The 17,988-nt window shown below is 40.0% G+C and overlaps 1 protein-coding gene across 1 annotated transcript; it reads right to left on the bottom strand.

The window, feature by feature from the left end:
- Positions 1-1,362: 1,362 nt before the first annotated feature.
- Positions 1,363-10,033, bottom strand: LOC100709218 (myelin and lymphocyte protein). Its single transcript, XM_019360431.2, is given in 5 exon segments — positions 1,363-3,993; positions 5,203-5,346; positions 8,304-8,417; positions 8,419-8,471; positions 9,699-10,033. Coding segments are annotated over 5 exon segments (477 nt in total). The 5' UTR covers positions 9,790-10,033; the 3' UTR covers positions 1,363-3,918.
- Between the last annotated feature and the right edge of the window lie 7,955 nt (positions 10,034-17,988).

Below are 17,988 nucleotides of genomic sequence, written 5' to 3' on the forward strand. Positions count from 1 at the left end.
GGGGACATCTGATTTTGGGGGTTTCTGTTTTCTCTATATTATTGTAGGGTTTTTACCTTAAAATATAAAGCACCTTGAGACAACTGTTGTTATGATTTTGCACTATATAAATGAAATTTGATTTAACAGAACAGATTTTCTTTAATTTATTCATAAATTATTGACAAATTATTTTGTATTTAAGTAAACTTCTTGTCTGGAGCTAGTTTTTGACCCTTCTCAAGGTTGGTTCCCCATGTTTACATTACAGTTTTTCTCAAATGCTAAAACACAAAAGCCAATCCTCTAAACCAAATGACCAGTTGTTTAAACACATTTTCTAAATCTAGCCATCATTTACCAATATCATAAACACATGTGACATGAAGACACAATTCACAGAACACAATCCTCCGTTGTCACAAATCTAACCACATCTTTCCTTGCTAAGACACAAGTTGCAAAAGAACTCTGCTCATATTCTCAAATGAAAGCTCATGTGATGCAAAATGCTTGCCACAGTCAGCAATATTTGAACACAATGAACATACCTGGCGTCATTCATTACACACAACGACTCAAAATTAAAGACACTTGTTGCTAATGCTGTGAACACATGTATAAAAGCAAGTTCAGAGTGCAGATTCCAAACAAACACAATGGATGAAGGCAGAGTCAGGGGAAGAGGAATTCGATGCAGAGGAGGGAGAAGAGCTGGCCCTGGAAGAAGAGAAGCAGGCCAACGAGGAAGAGGAGTTCATATCAGTTGTGACTGTATTGTAACACATGTCAATTGACAACACATGTTTCTTTCTTTAGAGTTGAAAGAATGCCGCATAGAGGTGGGATGGTTGCCATATTTACAGCCGCACAAGAAACCCTCATTGTGGATAAGGTTCGTGGGAACAACCTCATCAGACTCCGGGAGATCAGAGACAAAGTAATTGCCGATAATGTCAACTTTGAGAGCATTGACGATGTCAGCTTGGCCACAATAGACCGAGTTCTCCGGCGCCAAATGACGCGGATGAAACAGGTCTATAGGGTTCCCTTTGATCGCAACTCTGCGCGACACAAAGACCTACGTTACGAGTATGTGCAAGTAAGTATACATCCATGTTCACAGTACAGTTAGTGGACATACTGTGTTGCTCAGTGGCCTACATTACTTCTGGACAATACTGTGCTACCTGATTGACTGTTGTTCTGAACACCTGTGCACTTTCACATTTTCACAGAGGATATTACAGTTGGACGCGATGGCCAGACCTCATGAGTACCTCTTCCTGGATGAGGCTTCAACCTGCAGAAACGAAGGCAAAGAGGCCATAACATCATTGGCCAAAGAGCCATCACTGAGGTCCCTGGCCAACGGGGGGGTAATATTACCCTTTGTGCGGCCATGGGTTCGGAGGGGCTTGTCCACCGGCATGCTGTCCTTGGGTCTTACAACACCCAACGTCTCCTCACCTTCCTAGAGGAGCTAAAAGACATCCTCCTGGACCGCCAACAACACCATCCTGGGCCCGCACATCACATTTATGTGATCATTTGAGACAATGTCCGCTTCCACAGAACAAACCAAATCAGAGAGTGGTTCACCACCAACAGTGACCACTTTTTAAACGTCTGTCTGCCACCCTACTCCCCTTTCCTGAACCCTATAGAGGAGTTCTTCTCATCGTGGAGATGGAAGGTTTATGACAGACAACCATACACAAGAGAGAACCTCCTAAGGGCAATGGAGCTGGCCTGTGTTGACATCCCAGCGGAGGCCTTCCAAGCATGGATTCGCCATTCCGGGGCATTTTTCCCACGGTGCCTGGCAAGAGACAATATAGCCTGCGATGTGGATGAGGTGATGTGACCCGATGCAGCTCAGCGACACGATGCTGCACAGTGATTTGGTGTGTGTGGTGTGAATAACGTAAATAAAAAAAACTTCACACCCTGATCATGTTTTCAAGAGTACTGTTGTGTGCAATAGATTCTGTTTTTGCATTGAGTTGTGTTACAGTAGTGTACATACATGCAGGATTTTCTATAGATTTATACACTTCATATGAAACTCACAAATCTAAATGCCTAATCCTCTGCAGAGATCTACGACGATCCGTTACTGTATAGTTTCTAAAAATATGCATTGGCTTTTATGAAACAAAGAACCTTCTCACAAATTGAGCATTGTGTTTTCAATTGTTTTGCTGTAGTGTGTAATCATGTGTATAGTGTTTACATTTTTGAAAGCTTCGAGCTGCTCTTTCGGTGTGAAAGTTTGAGTTTTGCAGTGGGAAGGTGTGGTTGTGTTTATGTAGCTTTAGAAAAGGGTGTTGTGTTTAGACATTGGGGAACATGGTGGGAACGTTTGTGAAATGTGTAAAATCTCGACTACTGTTCTAGTTCAAAGTTGAAAGCTCAAAGTTGGTGATGTAATGGATACTGTTTCTATATACCACATATTGATCAGTCACACTTCATGAACTGCATTATGTTGACAAAAATCTGTTCACAAACCGATACAAAAACAAGTTCTCAAAATCACCTTTTGTGTGTGTCACAGCAGACTTGGTCTGGACTCCTTGGCATAAAATTTGTAAGCACTCAATTCGTAGCATAACTATTCAACAAACCACAATCTCTGTCTGACTATATTGTATTTACCTTATGAAATCTGGTAACATAGCATACAGAAACACATATTTCAAGAAAAAACCCCAAATTTATTTAATTTCAATGAAATCAGTTTGTTGTTCAAAAATGACAAAAGTTAAGCTGAAAGTTAAAAAGGCTTATAATAAAAAAGAAAAAATATCATCTATTTTCCTGTAGTGTTCAGCAGTTGATTTTCTTTTTGTTCTTATTGACAATGTTAATAAACCTACAAAAATATAAATGTTTCCCCACCCGATCCTTTCTTTAGTCAGCTGAGAGCAGAATAATAATAACAACCTAAAGGTTTTCATTAAAGGACAAAGTTATCCAAATAATAATGAAGACAAGAGAAGGAGTAAAGGGCCCATGGAAACCTGAAATTAATCACTGATAAATTAATTATCACATTAATTTAAACGAAATATGTCAAATATTATTTTCATTGAGTGGAGCAGAATGATAAATGAAGTGATAAGTTCATTCCTCGCCAAATGATATCAGGTGTTCTGATATCAGCAAATAAAAGTGACACTAAGTTAATGTGTAGCTTGTCTCTCTAGTCCCTCATTCTTTCTAAGTAAGCTGGCTTGCTCAGTTTTGCAGGGCAGCGATAAATCTTTTTATGTCTGGCTATACAATCATTCTGTTCCTATCCTGGTTATTCTTTATTTTGGCGTTCTGACACTTCTATATAATAAGAGCTTGAGTAGTGATTATGAGCACAAAACAGCCACAACATTAAAACTACTGACATATACGTAGCATTGATTATTTTACTACAAACCAGGGTTTTGTTGGAAAACTTTATGTCAACTTAAAAATGTATGCAAAATGAGAACATTCACTATTTAAAATGGCAAATGAAATCTGAAACAAATCTAAGGTGTTAATCTCAGATCCCATTATTATTGTGATAAGGAGAGCAAAGGATCCACCCTTCACATTCCAGTGCTTGGCATCCCAGCACATACACAAATATCAGTACCCATGCCCTCACAGATCAGAGATGAACCTACACACTGTGTGGCCCCTGGTTTTAATCTTGTGGTTCTAAGTAGTGATACTGTGGTATGGTATTCTGGAAGTTAACAGTAGAGATGAGGCAGTGTGAGGCACAGTGAGATCCAGATTGTGCTTCTTTTAGCAGAGGGAAAAGCCAGATCAGTAACTTGACAGTCTTCATCACCAAACCCCCGTCATATCAGCATGCCGTAGCTTTTACGTATGTACAAAATGAAAATCAGTTCAGTTATGGTGCTGCTCATGAGGTTTATAGGGAGGAAGCTTCTAGAAAGATTTCCATCGGATGGCAGACAGGATTGTGTGGACGAAGTAGAGAAGAGTTGCCACATATGAAAAAACCTGCAAAGACAGAGAACATTTGGAAGAACCGTCAGAAGGTCGTCAACACCTTAAAAGATCTTTGAACCTTGAAACTTAAAGCCTTAAAAAAAATCCAAACCAACACAGTATCAGATTTTAAGCATTGTTAACAGCAACTTATCACATTTCCTTCAGGTATTACTGAAGCTAAATTGTTCATAATATCTATCTTTGATTAGAGGTCATTTCCTAAGAGTAAATCTTGTATGACAGAGCTAAATGTCAAAGCAGAGCTGCTGGTGCTGCTGCAATGCAATGAAATATTTCCCTTGGAGAAAGACGTTTTAGAATAATGTCCAATTCACCAGCATGAGTGCACTAAAAGTTTATTCTTAAGTAGTTACATATTTTAAAAACAGGCTGGCTTCAATTTCAAAGCAGTTGTTTGACGATGTGCCAAACATTCTTTGTTTTTTTAAGACTTAACATCTAGATTGAAACCACTTTAGCCTAGCTTAGTATAAAGGCCAAAAAACAAGTTAATTAACAAGCAATAAGAGAATATAATGACTACAAAGACACAGAACATTTCTGCAAATAGACACAAAACAATTACAAATAGAAAACCACTAGTGACAAAAATTTCAACTAAGCAAGTTGATACTTATACAGCAGAAGACTGGAGAAGTAAAGCAGGTGAGATTTTGAAGTTATTTTTAGTATTTTGGGATCATTTTACTAGGTAACGATAGTCTCCTATGTTTTTTTTTTTTTTAAGTCAGGGCTATTGAGTTGATCAAATATTATATCCATGACAGACAAGAAATTCATTAAGATCTGTGCACATATTCTACTAACTTGATTTCTTCTGATTCTTCTTAAATTTTTCTCATTAAAAGATCCAAAGAAAACAACTAATCAGAACACGTTCTAAAATAGGTTAAATATCTCTAAACAGAAACAAAACATCTACAAAGTACAGCAAAAATCAGTACATTTAAAGTAAAATTAAAAATGAAGCCTGAAAGAGTTAATGCAATAAAAACTATATGGTATTTTTAGGTTTGCTTCAGTGAAATATATGACTACATCTTCTATCACTATTTCAACTCACTGAGAGCCAACTCTGAAAGAAACCTGCAACCAGTGTGTAAATCTCTGTGGCCTTTATTTAATTTGCTTTATAATTGCTGTTTCTTTGTGCCACCCCTACAGACAGGCAACAACTTGATCAACAGCCTTACTCACCACTGCAGAGATGTCCAACTTGTAGTTGCGTAGTTGTGTAGTCGTGGAGTTGCCCTGTTTTCCACTCAGATCCAGCGTCACTTTGGCCAACGCCACTGAAGCACTGAGGTAGAAGAATGCAGCAATGCCGTGATACAAAAAGTCCTGACAGAGGAGGAAGAAAAAGAGCAATACAAGACATTCATTGTTTTGTGGTGATGTCTTCAAAATGGTGACTGTCTGCATTGGCATAGAGTCAAAACACACATATAGTTGCACAATCCTGTCAAACACTGGCATGTAAATCTATTGTGTTGTGTGTGTGTTTGCATCAAAAAGCTTGTTTTGTAGCTGCAAATTCTTAAATATCAGGTGTCAGAGCACCACAGAAAACAACCGAAGAAGATTTAACCACTGCAGAAGAAGAGTTCAGAACAATGATATAGAATGGACTCAAGCTCAAGAAGGAAAAGTAACTTGGATTAAATTCTAACATTTAATTGTGGTTTATATATAATTATATGTACTTTATATATATTATATAGAATTATAAGGAAGGTTGCGTTTTCCTTATTACTCTACCAAAATCTCTGTTTTCCTGTCTCTTGTTTGCCTCTACAGTGAGGCATGTGTCAGGGTTGATGATGAAGTTAGATGCTGTATATCTACAATTAGAACTATCTGTGTTTCATCTGAAGCAACCATATTACAGTTTTTCTCAAATGCTAAAACACAAAAGCCAATCCTCTAAACCAAATGACCAGTTGTTTAAACACATTTACTAAATCTAGCCATCATTTACCAATATCATAAACACATGTGACATGAAGACACAATTCACAGAACACAATCCTCCGTTGTCACAAATCTAACCACATCTTTCCTTGCTAAGACACAAGTTGCAAAAGAACTCTGCTCATATTCTCAAATGAAAGCTCATGTGATGCAAAATGCTTGCCACAGTCAGCAATATTTGAACACAATGAACATACCTGGCGTCATTCATTACACACAACGACTCAAAATTAAAGACACTTGTTGCTAATGCTGTGAACACATGTATAAAAGCAAGTTCAGAGTGCAGATTCCAAACAAACACAATGGATGAAGGTAGAGTCAGGGGAAGAGGAATTCGATGCAGAGGAGGGAGAAGAGCTGGCCCTGGAAGAAGAGAAGCAGGCCAACGAGGAAGAGGAGTTCAAAACAGTTGTGACTGTATTGTAACACATGTCAACTGACAACACATGTTTCTTTCTTTAGGGTTGAAAGAATGCCACATAGAGGTGGGATGGTTGCCATATTTACAGCTGCTCAAGAAACCCTCATTGTGGATATGGTTCGTGGGAACAACCTCATCAGACTCCGGGAGATCAGAGACAAAGTAATTGCCGATAATGTTAACTTTGAGAGCATTGACGATGTCAGCTTGGCCACAATAGACCGAGTTCTCCGGCGCCAAAAGACGCGGATGAAACAGGTCTATAGGGTTCCCTTTGATCGCAACTCTGCGCGACACAAAGACCTACGTTACGAGTATGTGCAAGTAAGTATACATCCATCATGTTCACAGTACAGTTAGTGGACATACTGTGTTGCTCAGTGGCCTACATTACTTCTGGACAATACTGTGCTACCTGATTGACTGTTGTTCTGAACACCTGTGCACTTTCACATTTTCACAGAGGATATTACAGTTGGACGCGATGGCCAGACCTCATGAGTACCTCTTCCTGGATGAGGCTTCAACCTGCAGAAACGAAGGCAAAGAGGCCATAACATCATTGGCCAAAGAGCCATCACTGAGGTCCCTGGCCAACGGGGGGGGGGGGTAATATTACCCTTTGTGCGGCCATGGGTTCGGAGGGGCTTGTCCACCGGCATGCTGTCCTTGGGTCTTACAACACCCAACGTCTCCTCACCTTCCTAGAGGAGCTAAAAGACATCCTCCTGGACCGCCAACAACACCATCCTGGGCCCGCACATCACATTTATGTGATCATTTGAGACAATGTCCGCTTCCACAGAACAAACCAAATCAGAGAGTGGTTCACCACCAACAGTGACCACTTTTTAAACGTCTGTCTGCCACCCTACTCCCCTTTCCTGAACCCTATAGAGGAGTTCTTCTCATCGTGGAGATGGAAGGTTTATGACAGACAACCATACACAAGAGAGAACCTCCTAAGGGCAATGGAGCTGGCCTGTGTTGACATCCCAGCGGAGGCCTTCCAAGGATGGATTCGCCATTCCGGGGCGTTTTTCCCACGGTGCCTGGTGAGAGACAATATAGCCTGCGATGTGGATGAGGTGATGTGGCCCGATGCAGCTCAGCGACACGATGCTGCACAGTGATTTGGTGTGTGTGTGGTGTGAATAACGTAAATAAAAAAAACTTCACACCCTGATCATGTTTTCAAGAGTACTGTTGTGTGCAATAGATTCTGTTTTTGCATTGAGTTGTGTTACAGTAGTGTACGTACATGCAGGATTTTCTATAGATTTATACACTTCATATGAAACTCACAAATCTAAATGCCTAATCCTCTGCAGAGATCTACGAGAGATCTTGTTTTGCTGTAGTGTGTAATGATGTGTATAGTGTTTACATTTTTGAAAGCTTCGAGCTGCTCTTTCGGTGTGAAAGTTTGAGTTTTGCAGCGGGAAGGTGTGGTTGTGTTTATGTAGCTTTAGAAAAGGGTGTTGTGTTTAGACATTGGGGAACATGGTGGGAACGTTTGTGAAATGTGTTTTAGCATTTGAGAAAAACTGTAATATTGATCGTAATTATACTACAGTTTACACTAATTACACTACTACTTCAGGCTGGTCAGTTTCTATTGTGTATAAGTTGGATCCTCTAACTGCCAGGGGTACTCTTCCTGCTACTGGAGTCAAGAAAGGTGTGACAGAGCTACATAAACAGGAATAAATGTATCATTATAATGTCAGCAAAGACAATTCAAGTCAGTTTTGTTTATATAGCTCCAAATCAAAAACAACAGCCTCAAGATGCTTATAACTACTTTTATAACAAAAATAGAGCAAAAATTCCAACAATCAGACAACCGCCGAGGAGCAAGGACAAGTGAAAGTGTCTGCGATATGATGTGTAGAGGACTTACTGCTGCTGCCCAGCTGGCTTTATTATGATGGCTCCCACAGGCAAACACCACCATCCAGATAAAAGTCATCACAAAGCAGAAGACAGAGACAAACATGACCCAGCCCTGAGGATTTTTGTGGCACTACCAATGTGCATGCCACCAAGATCCACACCAGACCACCAAAAAACCTGCAACAACATCATGTATACATGAAAAGAGCTGGAACACATGTGAAAAATCTCCACAAGGGCATCATTTTATGATTGTTTTCATTACTGATTACTGATTTTTCTTTTTATTGTTAGTTGACAGATTTTGATATAAGCTAGGCTACACACACCCTAGTTGAGCCAGGTGAGCACTGAGATGAAATTGATATCAGGAACTGAATCAGGAGGAAAACAGAAAAAGAAGATGCTCCTAAATGACAGCCTTTGTCAGATCTGGGACTATCATTATGCTTTAGTTTAAGGAAATCATATGTTTCCACAATGTGTGTTGCAGTTATTTGTAGAACCTGTACTTCTACTTGGGCATGCAGCACAGGTGTGACTGCCTTCATTTACTCTACACCTTTAATGATTGACAGACTGCATTATTCAGGGAGCCTGACCTTCCTCCAACTTCTGCCATCACTGTCTGAACTCCACCTGTTCACACCCTTTGTGTCTGTGTTAGGGTGTAAGGCTGTGTAAGTGTTTGAGTTGATGCACACATTCATGTGAAAACACCTGCTACATTCCTCCACTGGTGACATTTCCTTAAGTTAAATGTGGCTTATAAAAACATTTTTTCTTTTCATATCCGTTTTCCTCCACTGCACAAAGTCATCATAGGAATCCAACCTGCTCGGTCTGTCGTCCGCCTATTGTGATGTTTGGCCCATGACATATACACTGGACTATAATTAATTTTAATATTGCTCATGTAGGAAGATTATTCTACTCCTAAGACACCCACATCATTAACCCTCAATCAGCGTCCTTTATATTTCAGTTATCAGTAGGGTGAAGCCAACTTAAAATTAGGCACAGGAGAGCCCACAAAAACGTTTGGAACCACGTTCTCTGCAAAGTGGCTATAAATCGGCTCCTCTTACTACTGCTGTGAACAGAAAATGAGAAGCAAAACCTTATTAGTAACTTAACTTTTATACTATACCTGCTATATAAATATATGTTGAACCACAAGTGAACCAGAAATGAAACAATTTTGTACTTCTGTTTCAGAAAACAAAAACCGCCACTGAAATAAAAAAAGTAGAAAATGGTTAAAAGTTGGGGTTTTTTTTACTTATTTTTTAAGGGCTTTCAATCTGAACAACAGTCCAACTCTCTGGATAAGAAAGTTTCTGCATGTTTTGTGAGCAGAAACTGGGTGACAGAGAAAAGTTCCTACAATCGCCGTTTCTTACCAGTTCTGGCAGGTACAGGATGTCGGGGATGGTGGTACATATTCCGACCCCGCTGGGGAGGTTTGCCATAGTCCCAGTGTTGGAGGCCATCCTGCTGCTGCTGCTGCTGCTGTTAGACTAAATCGGATTCAAACCCGCTACGGTTTAAAGCAGGTGGAGCAGCCTGAAAAAAACCGGAATCTTCATCAGCACAGCAGAGACACGCCCGGTAATCGGGGCGTACTCAGAGCGGATTTAACGAATGTGGAGATGCCTTTGCTGGAGCTTCAGTGTGAAACAGACGTCAGTGTTTGGACACTGGCTTATTTATCACCGTGACAACGGGCAGCAGCTCCGCTTTCAAGAACATCAAACAAAAAACTCAAGAGCGACAATAGCAATAGTGTTGCTGGACTTTTTATTTATTTACATTTTCCTCTTCAATTATTGTTTTTTTTTTTTTTTTTTTTACCATGATTCAGTTCCCAGTTAGAGATTGCCATGAACTTGGCAGAAGGATGCATGAACGTCTCTTAACAGTTAATAAAGGAGTACTTACTTCCCCGTCATTCTCAGAATACTTTAGCTTCAGATTGTTGATTTTAGTATGTGCATCATGCGTGCAGACCTCAGCAATAACTAGGTGGGACAAAATTTATGGAACCTAAACTGATAATTCAATTCAATTCAATTCAATTTTATTTATATAGCGCCAAATCACAACAAAAGTCGCCTCAAGGCGCTTTATATTGTACAGTAGATAGCACAATAATGTGGCCCACACAATAATGTGGCCCACTTATATGATAAGTGGGCCACATTAAAATTTGTGAGTGCATGGCTCGATTTGGCATAGCAATGCAGAGGTCTCCAGCAGCAGTTTGCATGAATGGAAATAAAGACATATGAAGACATTTTTTATGTGCTTTCAGCTGAACTCAGTTCTGTTTCTGACCTTGCAGCTTTTCACACTACCTACTGTAAACAACAGTTCCATGGAAACATAAAGCATCTCATCTGACAAGCTTGGTCATTTGGGTAGGTGAGCTGTTGCACAAACACCTCTGATAATTGACGTGCTGGATCTGGTTTCCTGCAGCTGTCACACTATCTTCCTTCTGGGAAAACCTACTCCTGATGGAGACAACACTCTTTGTCAGTGAAGCCAAGGAACCCAAGAAAACAACAACAACAACAACAACAAAACAAACAAAAAATAATTGGTCAAGGAGAAAAACATGAATTTATATGTCAAGTATTTTTCAATATATATATCTATCCATATATCTATCTATATCTATCTAAAAAATCTTCAAATTTGAAAATGCAACTAGTGACTACTTTCTGAAGGTATTATCAGAATCAGAATAGCTTTATTGTCATTGTAACGAGTACAGCGAAATTAGGTGCCGTCCCAGTGGTACTGAGAAGAACAAAAATAAATATGAAAAGGAAGACAGAATCTATAAAAGGATATTTAAAAAGGTAAAGAATATATGCTAATACAAATAAATACAAATAAAGTATATTAGTCAGACAAAAAAAGAAACTGCACCTAATGCCATACTGCAATAAGGAGCTAGGTGGTATTTAATATTCTGTAACACAATTTTTTTTTGTGGTCAGTCTGTGTCTGTGTATGCCTGGGCTTGAGTCTGGGACTTGCTGACCCTTGGCTCCGTGGGGCATGGTCATGGAGGGTGGGTTGCCCCTTCCTACCGCTTCCCATTGGACCTTGCTGCCCCTCCTTGGGATGTGGGTACTACTACTACTTCTGGAGTGTGTGGTCAGATGTCTCCCCCCCCCCAGACATCAAAAAACAATGGATTTTCCATTTAACATCCCTGTTTAAAACAATGTAAAGTGGGAAGCAGTGAAATGAATAACATCAACAGTTATGTCTAACAACCCAAAACAAATTCATCACCCCACAGAAGTGATCTTAATTAATTAATATTGCTTCTGATTTATACTCAAATTTATATACAACAACCTTTGTAACTCATATTTAGTGTTCGCTGTTATATTTTTTCACTTTTCTTCTGTTTTTAAAAAAATACTGAGTGCTAAGCAGGTAGCACATACAGTTTGTTGTTATGTGTTGGGTAGAATTTTTTTTTTAACAGACAAAAGTACAGGGTGGGCCATTTATATGGATACACCGTAATAAAATGGGAATGGTTGGTGATATTAAAGTCCTGTTTGTGGCACATTAGTATATGTGAGGGGGAAAACTCCTCAAGATGGGTGGTGACCATGGTGGCCATTTAGAAGTCGGCCATCTTGGATACAACTTTTGTTTTTCCAATAGGAAGAGGGCCATGTGACACATCAAACTTATTGGTAATGTCACAAGAAAAACAATGGTGTGCTTGGTTTCAACGTAACTTTATTCTTTCATGAGTTATTTACAAGTTTCTGACCACTTATAAAATGTGTTCAATGTGCTGCCCATTGTGTTGGATTGTCAATGCAACCCTCTTCTCCCACTCTTCACACACTGATAGCAACACCGCAGGAGAAATGCCAGCACAGGCATCCAGTATCCGTAGTTTCAGGTGCTGCACATCTTGTATCTTCACACCATAGACAATTTCCTTCAGATGACCCCAAAGATAAAAGTCTAAGGGGGTCAGATCGGGAGACCTTGGGGGCCATTCAACTGGCCCACGATGACCAATCCACTTTCCAGGAAACTGTTCATCTAGGAATGCTCGGACCTGGCACCCATAATGTGGTGGTGCACCATCTTGCTGGAAAACTCAGGGAACGTGTCAGCTTCAGTGCATAAAGAGGGAAACACATCATCATGTAGCAATTTCAAATATCCAGTGGCCTTGAGGTTTCCATTGATGAAGAATGGACCCACTATCGTTGTACCCCATATACCACACCAAACCATCACTTTTGTTGTTCCAACAGTCTTGGAGGGATCCATCCAATGTGGGTTGGTGTCAGACCAATAGCGGTGGTTTTGTTTGTTAACTTCACCATTCACATAAAAGTTTGCCTCATCACTGAACAAAATCTTCTGCGTGAACTGAGGGTCCTGTTCCAATTTTTGTTTTGCCCATTCTGCAAATTCTGTGCGCCGATCTGGGTCATCCTCGTTGAAATGCTGCAGTAGCTGGAGTTTGTAAGGGTGCCATTTGTGAGTAGCTAATATCCGCCAAAGGGATGTTCGACTAATGCCACTCTCCAGTGACATGCGGCAAGTGCTACGCTGTGGGCTCTTGCTGAATGAAGCTAGGACAGCCACTGATGTTTCTTCATTAGTGACAGTTTTCTTGTGTCCACATTTTGGCAAATCCAACACTGAACCAGTTTCACGAAACTTAGCAAGCAGTTTGCTAACTGTAGCATGGGAGATGGGTGGTCTCGTAGGGTGTCTTGCATTGAAATCTGCTGCAATGACCCGCTTACTGCGTTCACCAGATATCAACACAATTTCGATCCGCTCCTCACGTGTTAACCTCTTCGACATGTCAATGGCTGTGAACAAAGAGAAACTTGTAAATAACTCATGAAAGAATAAAGTTACGTTGAAACCAAGCACACCATTGTTTTTCTTGTGACATTAACAATAAGTTTGATGTGTCACATGGCCCTCTTCCTATTGAAAAAACAAAAGCTGTATCCAAGATGCCCGACTTCTAAATGGCCACCATGGTCACCACCCATCTTGAGGAGTTTGCCCCCTCACATATACTAATGTGCCACAAACAGGACTTTAATATCACCAGCCATTCCCATTTTATAACGGTCTATCCATATAAATGGCCCACCCTGTATAATGGAGGATTAAAGATAAAAAAAAATCTAAAATAGGTGAAAAAAGATGCAGTATTCAATTCCACTAAACCAGAGCCAACTGCAGGTTGCTACCACAGGTTAAAGTTTTTTAAAATCAGATGTTGTGCACACAGGGCCAGGAGGTGTAAATACTGAATTTGCCACAAATACCTGATAAATTCAACTACAGCTAACCGTTGCTCAGAGGTATTCTGAAAGTGTAGGAATGTTAAAATATACTGCAAAGTACAGTCTATTAACTCTATTAACACCCTACTCTCTAGGATTTATTTTCCACAGAAATCTGAGCTACTGGCAAATTTATCAGTTTTCCTTCTGCTCTATTGTCCTCTTGATGATGTTATTAGATAATGGGCTGCCTGCTGGGAGACCTCTAATCTACAGGTCAATAAGCAAGGGCCTAAGTATTTAGGTCCTTGTTTATTGACCATCTTATTATGATACGATGATAAGTGCTTTAGTCCTTAGTCGTTACTCAAAGCGATCTTACGAAGTTTTTTTGTTGGCACAGTTGATACACTGTACAGTCAGTCTGAGCCACAATATCAGAACTGAGTTTTTGTTTGTTATTTTCCAGTCCCAGTGCAGCCCTACCCAATAAATATAAGATCAAGTCTTTAGTGTGTAAACCTGACTGTTTTGTGACTCACTCATCTGGACCGCCTTCTTGCTTGAAGGCTATTTTGCAGTAATGCAAGAGGTTTTCCTTTCCAGAAGGTTAATAACCAGTAAACCAGCCCAGCAGGTGTCTTACAGGTGTGAAGGCTAGGGTTGGCTGGGTTTGTCATGGCATGTCATGGCATAATAAGTGTCACCACAGTGGTGTTAACTCACTCTTCCTCCTGTTAACTAATGGATCTCTGTCAGCTAAAGCATGTGCACAAAATTCAATTTTGCTTCCAAAAATATTTTACCAGAGTCTAACAAATATTTTGGATATTCAAAGCTGTTGAACACAGAAACCAGGGGAGATTCTAAGTACAAACTTTTAAATGTTAAATGCTACCATTTGTATCATATCCAATTGGAAATCAGACAAAGCATCCATAAAATGTATGTGAATTATGTGAAAAATAATTGTTTATCAATTTAACTATCTACACATATGCTCACCTGGCTCTCACACAATTTCTATGTCCTCTCTCACTCCATCCTTCTGAAACCTTTGTTACTGACAACCACACATAAACACACTCAGTTAGAAATGAAGAAAAATATAATCTTACAGTAATTACTTAAACAGCAGGATGGGGATCTACATTTGTTATGTGAAATCATCATCAGTGAATGCAGGGAAAACAGGAGCTCTATAACTTTTTGTTGACTTTGGCTACATGTCCACTCTTACCTGTTTCTTTTAACTTTCTCTCTCTTTGCTTTCTTCATACTGCTCTCTCCCTTTCTTTCCCTCCCCATCCTCCTCTCTTGGTTTTTGTGCTGTCACTCAAAAGTTAAATGTAACAAAGAAATAGAACCTAATAAAAGACATAAAGTGATCCATATAAATTTATAGCAATATTAAGGGCGAATATAGTCTGTTAATGTTGGCCATTGGGACTGTAAACAAACAATGAACCCCAATAAGACCAGAATAGCAATCAAAAATCTTTACCCAATAAATATAATAATGTACATCAGGTTCTTGGCTGGCAATTAACAATATGCCACCAGACTTGTATCTCTGAAAGTTCTGAAAATCTCTGACATCTCTAGTGATCTAATCTACATTAGCTAATGTTTTTGATGCTAGTTAGAAAAAAATAATAAAAATAAGCAGCTACTTTCTAAGTCATAGCAACATCCCTCAATTATCAGAATAATTTGCACTTTTGCTATATTTCAGTTAAAGTGTGTTTTAAATCTGCATCAATGATTTGTGTAATTAAATTACTTCTTCATCATCTTCATCTTCATCAGGTTTCATTTATTAATGACAAGGAACACTGTTGAAGCACACAATGTGTGTATGAGCAAGAAAGGGAATGAAAAATGTTTTGGTTTTTTTAATTCTGTGAAAAGACCTTGGAGGCCCCAGCGTCCATGATCCCATAGGAGCGCTGAAGACCTGAGACCACACTTCCCAATGAGACCTGTTCGTCCACCCCAGCAGGGGGAGAGGGAGGCCCTGGACAGAGCTCCCACAGCCAAGAGCAGGAGTGCCAGGGGACCAGAGGCAGCAGACATACGTCGGCAACCCCAGCACAAGCCAAGGACCGGGCCCCAGCCCCCCAGCCCCAAGAACTACCTCACAGCCAGTGGAGTGCCCACCATGCAACTGAGAGGCCCGAGCCACCCCAGACCACAACCCCCACAGAAGCAGGCCACCAACCAAATCACCCGGTCTACCCCCGGGTAGACCTGTGACCTGTCAGCTGACTGTCTTTCTATATTCATATTCAACACGTAGTTAGAAAATTTGTAATTAAACTAAAATTCTCGAATAGTCCAGTCATCAAGATGCAGAATCCACTGTGGATAGTTTGTCTGTCACAATCCAGGAGATCAATAATAAAATTCAGTAAATACTTAAAGAATATCATCGTCGGGTCTGCCGTGATTTGTTTACAATGGGACTTCTGCTCCTGAACCTCTGCGCACAGAGTCCGCAAATCGGGGCTATACGAAGTCAGTTTACGCAGGACTGTAAGCTGTCATCTGTCAGGCGTGAGCGGTGTTTGTCTTTAACATAGTTCACGGTGGAGAACAGCTGCTGACATAATGTGGATCCGCAGATCCATAATTGGCCTACCTGGGGTTGAAAGTCTCGATAAATGCACGGCGTTTAGGCGGGTATACCGGCTTCCGCGAGTGTGACTCTTATTTTGAGCGATGAATAAATAATAGAATATAATTTTATTTTTATATTTCAATATCACAATAATCTTCCAATTTAGAACTACGAGTTAAAAAGAACTAACATAAATAAAATACACTTCAGCTAAATACTTCTAATTTATTTGCCCAAACCACGCGGAGCCGCAGTATAAGGACTAAAGAGCCGCATGCGGCTCCAGAGCCGCAGGTTGCCGACCCCTGCCCTATGTCTACATTAAGCTTGGTAGAATTGGCTTCCTGTACAAAGCAGTGTTTGAACAGAATGAACATCAAACTGCCTTTAAGCTGGAGTCCTTCCTTTACTGTGAAAGACCTTTCTCTTTTTAAGATTCTTGTATCTCTCAATGACTCTTTGTTTATTGCTGATTTTAAATGAAAATTCCGTCACTGTTTGTGGAGGTAATAGTAGCTAGCCGGATTTCATTCCTTGCTGAGATTAACTGCAGTATGATATATGCGACACCGTTTGGAAAAAAATAGTTGTTTGCATTCCTTGATCCCTTCATCTTCATGCAGTTTAACTGGATTTAGGGAGTGGTTCTTTGTTTAGTGGGGTTTTTTTCGGTCCCATTCCAGCCCTGCCCCCGAAAAATGAGATCACAGTTTTTAGTGTGTAAACCTCATTGTTTCGTGAGTCAGTGAGCTGGACCTCCTCTTCCTTGAAAGCTCTTTTGCAATATTGCATTAAAACAATAGGTATTCATTTCCAGGCTGTTAAAAACCAGTAAAGCAGCCCAGCATGTGTCTTACAGGTGTGGAGTCATTAAGGCAGGGGTGTCCAAACTTTTTTCACTGAGGGCCACATACATAAAAATATAGGAGGGGCTGGGCCACTTACTGGAAATTAGGTATATAACCTTAACTTTAGTGTATTAAAGTTGGAAAAATCACTTAAAAGTGGTCAAATATGTTATATTGTTGAATATAATTAAAGACAAAACTGCCTTCATCACAGCTTTCCATAAATGGATCTTTATTGATTTATTCAGAAAAAGCTTTGGTAGCTCATTCTCAGAACAGCAGCCTCAGATTTCTTCTTAGACAGAAGATTTACATCACAGAGAAAAAACAATAAAGGGGAAAATGGGACGGGTACATTTCAAGTTTGTTATTTAAGTTATTAGGCTTAGCAACACACCTATTAACGTTCGTTTGAAACCGTTATCAACATTAACAGACTGAACTGGACTTAATAACAGGAGTGCATATAATTTTAGTAAATTATTCTGGTGAGTATCAGCTGCGCTGGGTATGTAAATCGGGCCATCCAGCTGTGGTGCTGATCCGACGCCACTCGTGCCAAAAATCTGGACAAATGTCACTTGATCAAGGAGCAAATCTGCATCAGATGAGATCAGCTGACTTTGCGTGTGCGTGCGCTGTGCACAGCGGTGTGTACTCTGTGTGTTAACAAGAAAACCGCATATAAGAAAGTGGTGCGCAAAAGCAGGGTAGTGACAGAATTGATGCGCATTATTGATATTTGAAGCATGTGTACCTGCACATGCATGCTTATTAACACACGGGTACTGTGGAATATATTTTTTACTCACCTAAAGTGCTCGTGCTCTCGTCCACTCCCCGCAAAAAAATTAGCAGCTGTGCGGTTTAATGTTGGCTGACAAGTCTTCAATGTGTCGCACAACTGTATTTCTGGACATG

Source organism: Oreochromis niloticus, linkage group LG6, assembly GCF_001858045.2.
Source record: "Oreochromis niloticus isolate F11D_XX linkage group LG6, O_niloticus_UMD_NMBU, whole genome shotgun sequence".
NCBI lineage: Eukaryota > Metazoa > Chordata > Actinopteri > Cichliformes > Cichlidae > Oreochromis > Oreochromis niloticus.